Source organism: Oculina patagonica, chromosome 4, assembly GCF_052425735.1.
Source record: "Oculina patagonica isolate OP01 chromosome 4, crgOcupat, whole genome shotgun sequence".
In the NCBI taxonomy this organism is placed as follows: Eukaryota; Metazoa; Cnidaria; class Anthozoa; order Scleractinia; family Oculinidae; genus Oculina; species Oculina patagonica.
Genome location: NC_135761.1, coordinates 24,776,945 through 24,787,662, shown reverse-complemented (window position 1 = coordinate 24,787,662; position 10,718 = coordinate 24,776,945). Strand labels below are relative to the sequence as shown.

Sequence of the window (10,718 nt, the reverse complement as noted above, 5' to 3'; positions counted from 1 at the left end):
TCGAAAACAAACCAAAAATGCGACCACTCTCACAAAAGAGGCTTTTATTTTCTAAATAAAGCCACTGCTCATCACTCTCCACCCTTAAAAAGGGTCATTTCACGATACGTCCGACCTCTTGGGTAGTATTCGACGAGAAAGTAAAAAAAAAAATTAAAACTCACGATGTGAAAAATAAAAAACCAAAAAAATTGCCTCCTCTTTATCAAACTCAAAAAACAAACCTTATCTTAACCTTCAACTCATGAGTTAAAGATTGGGTTTAAAAATCCAAAATACGAATCACCAATATCATATCTAACAACCTCTTTCAGCGGCAGACAGAAACGTAATCCTCTTGATTAAAAATATAACACAAACAGCGGTGATAAATATTATGAAAAATCGCATTTTTATAAACTTGACGTTTCGTATGCTAAGCTACATACATTTTCAAAAGTAAGACCGTTAAAATTTTGGCAACTATTTATATATTGTTATGAAAGGGGTCTAGAACCGAGACTGAGACAATTGATCTTCAGCAGTAACTTAATATTTACATTTAGGTTAATAAAGTAACAACCTCTCACTGCCGACATTGGCATTTAAAGAAGGTTGTAGTTCATGAACAAAAAAAAAACTGAACACTTTAAGGCCCTCACTAAATGCGACCATCCATCAGCTATTGCTGATCACATAAAAACCACAGGCCATAACATCAAATGGGATCATTTTGAAATCCTTGCGTCAGGCAAAACTGACCTCCACTGCAAGATTAAAGAGACCTTATACATTCATGAACTACAACCTTCTTTAAATGCCAATGTCGGCAGTGAGAGGTTGTTACTTTATTAACCTAAATGTAAATACCGTAGAATTCCGGTTATAAGCCCAGGGCTTATACAACTTCGTAAGGGTTTTTTGAGTGGGCTTATAAGCGGAGGGGCTTATATTCGGGAGGGCTTATAAGCGGAAGGAAAAAAACGTTTCGAAACGAGCCTCGGGAGTGTTGATCGAAATACGTTTTTAAGTTAAAAACACACAAAAAAGCAACATTTAGCCCTGTTCAGTACTGTCATCCGGTAGAGGGGGGCTTATATCCGGGGGGGCTTATAACCGGATGTATTTTTTTGTTTCCAGGTTGATGGGCCTATAACCGGGGGGGCTTATAAGCGGGGGGGGCTTATAACGGGAATTTTACGGAATTAAGTTACTGGCTAATCAAGTTACGATGGCCTAAAACCAAGAGTCTATGTAATCCTCTTGCTAAAACAATTTTCTCGGCCTCTGTCAAGACATGATGTAAATAATTGAAGATGATATCATCGATATCAAGTTTGACAACTGAAATTATATTTTTTACTATAAAATTATTATTTTTTCTCAAGCTTAAATAAGATGCAATTTTTAAACTTCAATGCTTTTGACTTACTTTTTACGTAAAGCGTGATTAAGGCTATTTTTGCCGTAAAACGTGATTTGGGCTTTTATTTTTAATTTTTTGTGATCTTTCACGTGCGCGTGAGTGCAATTTTTAGCTTAAACGTGACTTGTGAACGAGGAGTCTAATTAGATTAGACGTGAATGGTGAAACATCTTTTTCGTGATTTTGTTTTTGACTCTTTAGGTTTTAGTAAACGTACGCCTTTGTTTTAGCTCTTTGGTTGGGTTTAAAACATGGCTCCTGTTTAAAACAGATGTAACTTTTGTCAGCTATTTTGCCGCGTGCGTGATCTTGACAGACACGATCAATATCCGGTCTTACACCTTTAGAGCGTGACGGTCTAAACAGGGATCGCCATGATTTTGAGTGAACGTGAAAACATTTTTAGATTTATGTGACGCGTGAAAAACCAAATATATTTACGTGATTTCATTTTGCAAAGAATTATTACATCGACCTCTCCGTCACTTTTACAACTAAATAAAAACGTGGAGTACTGGAAACTTCTTGGAGCATACCCTGCCTCTTTCACAGGGGGTCCTCCTCCTTGGTCATGCGTAGTGCACTTTGTGTTACGGGATTGATAGTTCGCGGGTCGCTTGGCATTGTAGGACTAGGGAGAACATGCGAACATTTACCCCCACCCTCCCTGTTTTTCCTCCTTAACCGACCGCGCCGCAAGCACAGCGCAAGCATAGGTAGTTTGTTCCAAGTGAAAACGAACGTCGACATAAGCATAAGCACATGATGTTTACTAGCTACAAGGCCCAAATGTTCGGACGTGGGGGAAACTGGAACGAGTGCTTTAATTGGCCAGTCACGGCCAGACGTCGAAAACTTCTTTGTGCTTATGCGGTGTTTTTTATGAGAGCTGTTATGCTTGAGTCTGTACTTGCGTCACTAGTGAAAACCAGGCTTAAAGCGACCGCCGGAAGTAAACTGAGAATTAAGTGGCAAGCGAAAGCGAGAACGCAACTTTCAAATTCTCTTTTCCCAATTTCCGTGCGGCGAAGATAAAATTATCGGATGGGCTGTCAAGCTGCCAGACAGTGTAATAAGCATGCGAGTCTTCTCTTTACATTAACATTTCCAATTTCATTTTATGAAAACATTTGATGGTCAACTTTATCAGCGTTTGCTTACTCAGATTTGGAATCAGCGAATAGCAGCTGCTAAAATATTTTGTTCTGGAATTAATTAGTGTTTGCTTTGAACTAATCGACAGTTATAGCAATACGCAGCAAACACAATTTGGCACATGACAGCCTCTAGATCAAAACATTATTATTTACATGCAGTGGTATAGCATAAGAGTGTTTTCCGTGCTTTGCATGCAGTATTTAAGTTCTTTTTGTCAACACTTTTAATTTGTCTGCGGATAAATTAGAACGAATAAATGTAAAGAAAGATTTGAATAAGAGCCCGGCGCGCGTTAAGGCTTTTTTATTTTTATTTTCCCCTTAATAATTTTTCTGGCAACTTGAAAAAGTGTTAAATTGTACTTCGGACGCAACTATTTCTTAGACTTTTTTACAGAGTATAGTGTTGTCATTGTTAAAAATTTAAGAGGAATTTGGCTTAAATATTTAAAATCCTATTATACTGACACCCTGAAAAAAACAACTAAAAACCTTGGCATAGTTTGTGGAATTATATTTTTGGCAGGGATATAGTATTAAAGTGCACGCAATATGAATTCTTTTGGATAAATTTGCCAAAGAAAGGTCGTTATTTTTCTGAAAAACAATAAAAAAGCAACGGCTCAATTTCACTGATTTAAGGATAACAGCAAGTCCTTCATTGCAAGTTTAATTGAAACGTTAAAGATTTTTTTGCTTCCCAGATTTCCGTTAGTCACGTAGTTATTTTTGCGCTGATGTAAATGGATACATGCCATCAGCAGGCTTATTTAGGCTTTTAGCCTAAAAAGCAGCTTTGGAAAGCAATATTCGTTGTTTGGCAAAAAGGATAAGCGATAATTAGCATAATGCTGTAGATACTTCTTTGGCTACATTAGAAAAATCAAGAGAGGCTTATACAAAATGCCAAAAACATGTTTGTCGCGTTCGAATTAAAGTGCATATTTTGATAAAGCTGCCAATCTATTACCCAAGTTAGTGGCCAAATCGTGGTTACAAATATTCACATTGCCTCAGCCGAGAGTCACTGAGAACAATAAAAACGATGACAATACCCGAATCTGATCTTCGTTAGTTTCGGCAAGCTTGCTCAAAGTGTTTCGCGTCCGACGAACGTTTTCGAACTTTTTCGCCAAGTGATCGGGAGTTCTCGACAACCTCTTGGAACTCAAGGGCAACAACAAAATAAACGCGCAAAGACCGCTTATATATTAAGACCATTTTTTGGTCGCGTTGTAGTGTTTTACGGTTTGCATTGCTGTTATTTTTGGCCGCGCAAGTTGACAGCTTCAATACTCGAATTAATTAAACCTGACAAGATTTCCCAGGATTAATAAGAACCTCCTCTACTGTTTGTTTGAGTTTGCAAAGATAGGCTCCCCAATGACAGGTGAATGTCAAACACATGTGAAAATTCATGAATATTCTAGCGTCTCTCCTTAGCAGGAAGCCTTTTGTTTTCGCGCATAATTTGTTATAAACTGTCCAACGAAGGTTGTGCGCTATTTATTTCTATTGAATTCTGACTGCGACAAGTCGAGACAAAACTCAACTTCATTTCTTCCATTTCCAGTAGCGAAACAAAACAATACTTCGCTGTTGTAATCGTTCCTATCACAAATGGTAAGTTTCCTGACAATTTTGCTGCTAATATATCTTATATAAAGCGCTTCTTTTCTGCGAAAAGTCTAGGTTTTAGAATCAGACTTGCTCCGGATCTTAAATTTACTGACGCTTTGATGATGTGCAATTTATGCTCAAGGTTAGCGGTGGACTAATGGGTTTTTCTTTTCTTTTTTGCAATGCTATTTCTCGCAAAATTCGTTTGAATATCAAACTGACACAAATGCCCGGTTTCTTACAACAGAGAGAAATGAATAAACTCAATATTTTTTGTATAGTCATGAACTTGAAAGCCCTTTTCAATCAATTCATTAGGCGCTCGCTTCGGGTTGGGAGTATCAAGATCATTTCAGTTAAAACCACAAATATTAAAAAAATAATACTTTTAAAATTTTGATAATGTTTGCCGCGAAAAACTCGAACAACTCAAAATAGAATATGCGTGACGTCTTCGAAACCGGGCGCAGATTATGCATGGTCAAAAGATGTCTTAAAAATAAGCCGTGTAAATTCAGGAGCGACTAATATTTTTTTAAGAAGAAAATGGTTCAGTTCTAGAATTATACATAATCTCTTCGTTAGCATACACGCGAGATCTCAATATCAAAGGAATGAATTTATGCCAGAAACGCTTGTTTCTAAATGCACTAGCATGAATGATGTATGCAATGTAACTATTTTATTCCTATTATTGTAAAATAGCTTTAAACAGATGCATTTATTGCCAAAATCGTCTTTGAAGTTGAACCGTACAATTGGTTTTATATTTCTCTCGGCGTTAACGGATTACGCCCTAAAATCTATTTACTTTAAAGTACATGGCATACATTAACTCAAACAAATTAATCCTTAAAAAAGCAGAGGGAGTCCTTTTTAAACACAAATGAGCTAAAGTTTTAAAAACCGAACGGCTCGGCTTAAAACTGAAATATATTCCTGCAACTTCTTTTTCAAGTGCCTTAGGGAAAGCAAGATGTTGTTTGCCAAAACTTTTTTTTCCTGTCCACTCCCTTTTTATTGAGTGTGGATGTAAATAAGGAAAAAATAGTCAAGATGGACACTTTTTGTTATTGACGATAATATAAATAATTAATGTTACCACCCACAGTATTTCTTTCATGGCGCGATGAAGTGAACTTCGCCGCCCTCGTTTTCAATCGCCGTGAACTTATTCTCAATGTATTTTTTCCTACTTTTCTTGCCAAAACAGGGATTAACTTAAATTATTTAAGCGTTGCAAGGTTGAAGTAAGAAAATTATACCGCTCTTTAAAACATAAATAAAACAATTCAACAACGCTACATCAAAGCGAAGATGGCGGCAATATCAATTTATTCATGAAGTTTGTTTCTATGGCGAATTTTTCGCGTGTTAATAACGAAAGTCCTCAAAGTTAATGAGAAAAAAAGCGTCTTAACAGCAGGATCTCACAATGAGCTGTTAGTAAAGAATATATTCTCGATACCTGATTGGAGATACACGGCTGAATATTAGTAAAATGAAGAGACATAATGTATTTAGTCAGTTTAGAATTTCAACAAGCACAAGCAATTTCATTTCACACAAAACCGCTTAGCCGATGCGGTGACTATGGAGCTTCAATAATGTCAAAACTTGTATCGTTAGAAGAAATAATCAACAAACTGTGTCAAAACCTGTCAATATTATACTATTTTTACCACAGGTAATGTCAACTATTAAAAACTTGGCAAAAGAAATCATCTCTAGATGAATTAAATGAATAGTTTTCAGAAACCATTTGGAATTCTGACTGATATTTCGAAAGCTAAAACATACGAAAACATAAGCCCCATAGGGTGATATTGCTTTTTATTTTAAAAATTAAAGTATATAAAGAGTAATATTAAGCAACTCGACAGAGGCAAAATTTACATGTTCGATTGGCAGAGCTAAACAACTTTACATTTCGTTTAAATTAAAAACAAATCATTATTTTTTTTTAAAAATCAGGCATCGAACACGCCAAAAAAAATTGTATATAACAATAATGGGACATTATTTTCATTTTCCTACAGCCTTTTAAAGGGACCGTGTCACGGATTTTAGCCAAACTTAGGCATAGGAAATGACCATCAAAGCGTGAAATAAAAAAAACCTCTAAACAGTGAGGAAATACACACAAAAAAAAGGGACGGAGGCAAAAGGCGGAGAAACGGATTGCGAGGGGTGAAATGGTCGTCGGAAAGGAAATCGCGCGTAACTGCGCAAAACATGGCGCAGGAGCATGGTGTCAGAATCACAAAAACCAAATAGTAGCGAAATGAAATACATCGAACGGTGACATAGTCCCTTTAATCGTGTGGAGTTTTGTAAGGCTCCCTCAGGAAAACTAAACGTAACTTTAATAAAGCATCAAGCATGTAGTTTGTAGTTGTTTTTTTTCATGCATGTTAAATACTAATGCTGGTTTGAAGGTCTCGTAGTGTGTAATATTTGTTTTGACGGATTTCTGTTGATAAATTGATCTGATATATATATATATACCTTCAAGAGGACACTCAAAACGATTACCCCAGTTCTATATGCATAGCTATGTTGTTTTATCATTTATTTTCTTTTGCTTTTCAGGCTAAACGATTGACTCAATGCCAGCGTGAAGGTAAGACTTGCAGAAGTGTGTAAATGACACAGCAGGCTAGCTACCCCGAGCAGGTTGCTTCTTCATGTCAGGAAAATAAAAGTCATTTCTGTTTTACAGAAAAATCTTTTCGATAAAATAGGTGATTGAGCCCACAGTAGTGAGCCCATAGCTAGGGGGCTGCCTGCTGATAAGCATGCATATCCCCATGGTAACAACCTAGCGTAATAGTCGAGGCCGCTGTCCACATGTTGAATTCCTGAGATGCACTCATTCCTAAAGTGTATTAATAGTAGCAATCTAGAGGAAGGAAGGGAGTGGGGTCGGGGTGGGATGGTAGGGGGCATCCTGTGATTGACTAAGATCCCATTTGAGGGAGAGTAGGAAATGCTTCCAGTTGCTTTAGATGGCACGCACAGGAGTTTAAGCGCAACTAGGCTCAAACAAAGATTTAACTGATTTTTATCATAGAATTTGGAAGTATCTAGGCCTTTTTTATCCAGTCTTCGTCCAAATAGTTGCTTTTTTTAATTCAGTCTTCAGTGCTCGTATCTCGCAATTTAACATTCTTATTTATTTCGTTGTTGTATTTTTCTCACATTAGAAATAGCGGCAGCCTTCAAATTGTTTGATAAAAATGGCGATGGACAGATTTCAGTGGAAGAGCTTGGGGAAGCTATGAAGCAAGCTGGACAGGAGATGTTAGTTGAAGACCTTAAAGCTATGATTAAAGCGGTGGACCGAAATGGTAACATAAACGAACTTACAAGAGTTTTACCCCCCCCCACCCCTCAAACCACCTGTTTTTCTCTCTACAATTATTTGAGTAGTCGGGACTTTTCGCAATTCATGATCAGGGACGGCGGGAAGCGCGGTTCTCTGGACAGTAGGAGCGTTTTCCATATATATAGAGAAACCAGTTGTACCGGTGGAAATCAAATGGAACGGTCCTTCCCGACTGTGAAAATCTTCGGGAAAATGGAATTCCTTCAGACGTACTTCTCAATTCTCGTTTTCATCGGAATGCTAGGACTATCAACTGTACCATTTTGCAGAGAGTTTTTCGTTCTATTACCATGAGTCCTGAGTGACAGTAAAAACATTTCCCATGCAAAATTTCCAGAGACGGTACCACACTCAGTGCCCGTACTTATATAGGTGTCCGATAAAAGATTGTACTGCTCCATTTGCCGGAAAATTCTGACCATTTCCTCGTTTTTACCAGATGGAAAGCGCTTTAGAGAACCTATAGATTTGCCACAAGTCGATTCTTTTGAGCGACGAAGTCTTGCCATGCGCCGCGATGAAGAGAGCGACGCATGCGCAGCGCCGAAGTCAAATGACCTAACTACCGGAAACGGGCTTTGAGAAATCTCTAGAGAAACTAGTACCAGTTCATATGTTCCCGTTTCCTCTCCAGGTAATGGAAAAGTGGAATATTCGGAATTTGAAGACATGATGGCCAGTCAAATAGGCGAACCAATTACTGGTGACGACATGAAGTACTACTTCAAAAAATTTGACACCAATGGAGATGGCTTCATTACTAACGATGAACTTGCCTTGGTGATGAAGACGTTTGGTGGAAAGAGCTACTCAAAGAAAGAAATCGATGACATGATTGCCGAGGCTGATGTGGATGCCGACGGGAAAGTCAGTTATGAAGGTACTGTGCCATGGGGCTTGAGTCAAGTTTCGAATCAATCTCCTTTCCAGGGCCCTTTCGCTCGAACTCATTCTCGTCCCCATAGCCCTTTTCGTTCTCTTTTCCGGCGGGCCTTGGCAGAAGAAACGAAGAGCTTAGGAGACGCCATTCTCGTCCCCATAGCCCTTTCGTTTCTCTTAGCTGGCTGGGCCTTGGCACGAGGAAACGAAGGGCTCTGGGGACACAGAATTTCCAGTCCAGATTCCAGCTTCCGGTCTTCATGTATGCAGTCATGAAGTTTCAAAAAAATGTGTGAGAAAGTCGTTTGGTTTTCGACTTCCGTTTAGGAATTCTTTGTTCAAAACAGCCAATCAAAAAAACTCGAATTAATTCAAAAATCCTATGTCCCCAGGCCCTCCGTTTTCTCGTGCCAAGCCGGCGAAGAGAAACGGAAGGGCTATGGGGACGAGAATGAGGAGACACAGGATTTCCAGTACTAAATTCTAGGACTTCCGCTCTTCATGTATGCAGACGTGATCTTTGTGTATAATGTACGAGAGAGTCATGGCGATTTTGACTTCCATTCAAGATTTCTTTGTTTCAAACAGCCAATCCCCAAAGCCCTTCGTTTCTTGTGCAAAGGCTTCAATGGCTAAGAGAAGAACTAAGGGCTATGGGACATGACTTGAGCTGCGAAGAAAGGGAAAGGGCCCTGGGAACGAGTTTCAAATGAGTCGATGAAAAGCTCTTTCTTTTTTCCGTCGCTAATTTCGATCTTCTTTATTTTTTACAGAGTTTTGCCTGATGGTCGGCAAATCAAAAGGTGATTGAGGTACCGGTAACCACATTGTGTCGGGTTTGGTATATTTCACTGAGCTTGATGAGCAAGAGGACTGATTTCAGCTTGATGTTCGCCTGCTGTTTTAATGATTTATGTATGCTGAATGCTATTTGTAATTTTGGTAAATTGAACGGACGAAAGAAAGGCTAGGTACTGGCAGAGATTCACTTCTCAAATAAGAGAAACTTGTGATTGTCCTTAATAGATAAATAAATAGAAAATGGATAAAAGCTTGTAGAATTAAACCTTAATTGCTGTCATTTTTTAAACTATACGCCACTCAATCCTTATATTATGAACTATTAATCTGAAAAGTATCTATAACACGTGCAAACTTGTTCTGTATTTCTAGACATTAAATATTCCAATAAAAAGGTTTTTGACTGTTCAGATGTTTTGTCCTGTTTTCTTGGAACAACAAAAAAATGTGCCCTTCATTGATAGGTGGAGCAGGGGGGACACCACTATAAACCAATAACGGGGAGGTGTGAGGGAACTTTCTTAACGTAACCCTGTAGCTCCTAAGAGGAGCAAGGAGCATCCACCAAGGCACGCCATTTAAAACGATATCGGGATAAGATAGCAATCTTTTGCCCATCCGACTCAACTTGGCGCAGTTTCTGTTTTCACTCAGACGTACGATTCCAGCTCAATTTAGGGCGGCCCGTTTCCTCTTGCCCTGCGGATACCAAGAAAGCGCTTGTCTTGTCGCACAGTCGTTGTGTTTTCTGAGCGAGTGACCGATCCACCTCCACTTTCCACTAGTGCAAATTTGGTTAGTTCAAGTGAGGGAAATACTGGGTCGAATTTGGCGATTTTTTACTTCTCTCTGGTCAACATATTTTGGGTCAGTCTTGTTCAAAGATATTGATTTTTGAGTTACAACAACGACCTTAACTAAGACATTTTGGGGCCCGGAAAAAATTGACGTATGTTCTGGAATCAAGGTTTTATTTACACTTCCCCCGGTTTCATATTTCCTGCAGCAAATTCCCCCCCCCCCCCCCCCCTTGTAGACGTATTTGCGGGGGGAAATAAGAGTAAATGAAGTAACGCAACTTTATAACTCAACCAGTCAACGAGAAAATGCTGACAAGGCTCGTAGAAGATCTACTCTGTGTGCTCTGTCAGGTGACAATGTTCATGAGTCCCATAATTCCACTACACCATCACGGACCTTCCACGCATACATTCAAACAAAATGTTAATTTTGTTTCTACCTCGCGTGTAGAAGTTCAACACAAGTACATATGAACACTTTTCAAATCTTGAATATTTATTAGACCTCTTGATAACGTAATCAGTTTTATTAAAGACTCGAGTAATTTTGCACCCCTCCCACAACACCCCTCTTGTTTACTCTGTTGGCAATCTTAGTTGACCCAAAGCGCCCAATGATCGAGTAAACAGGATGGAAAATAAGATATTTATTTTGCAAAAATAAATGG

The 10,718-nt window shown here is 38.6% G+C and overlaps 1 protein-coding gene across 1 annotated transcript; it reads left to right on the top strand.

The window, feature by feature from the left end:
* The first annotated feature begins 4,021 nt into the window (after positions 1–4,021).
* Positions 4,022–9,658, top strand: LOC144649921 (calmodulin-alpha-like). The gene is made up of 5 exons (XM_078509515.1): positions 4,022–4,185; positions 6,775–6,805; positions 7,389–7,532; positions 8,205–8,450; positions 9,223–9,658. Exons 1-5 carry the CDS (start codon positions 4,183–4,185, stop codon positions 9,258–9,260), a joined length of 462 nt encoding a protein of 153 aa, XP_078365641.1. The 5' UTR covers positions 4,022–4,182; the 3' UTR covers positions 9,261–9,658.
* Positions 9,659–10,718: the final 1,060 nt, after the last annotated feature.

What these genes read in the sequence shown, in the direction of transcription:
- LOC144649921 (XM_078509515.1), top strand. An exon ending in TAAAGCGGTGGACCGAAATG is followed by an intron (nt 7,533 to 8,204) that starts GTAACATAAACG and finishes TTTCCTCTCCAG; the next exon opens with GTAATGGAAAAGTGGAATAT. An exon ending in CGGGAAAGTCAGTTATGAAG is followed by an intron (nt 8,451 to 9,222) that starts GTACTGTGCCAT and finishes TATTTTTTACAG; the next exon opens with AGTTTTGCCTGATGGTCGGC.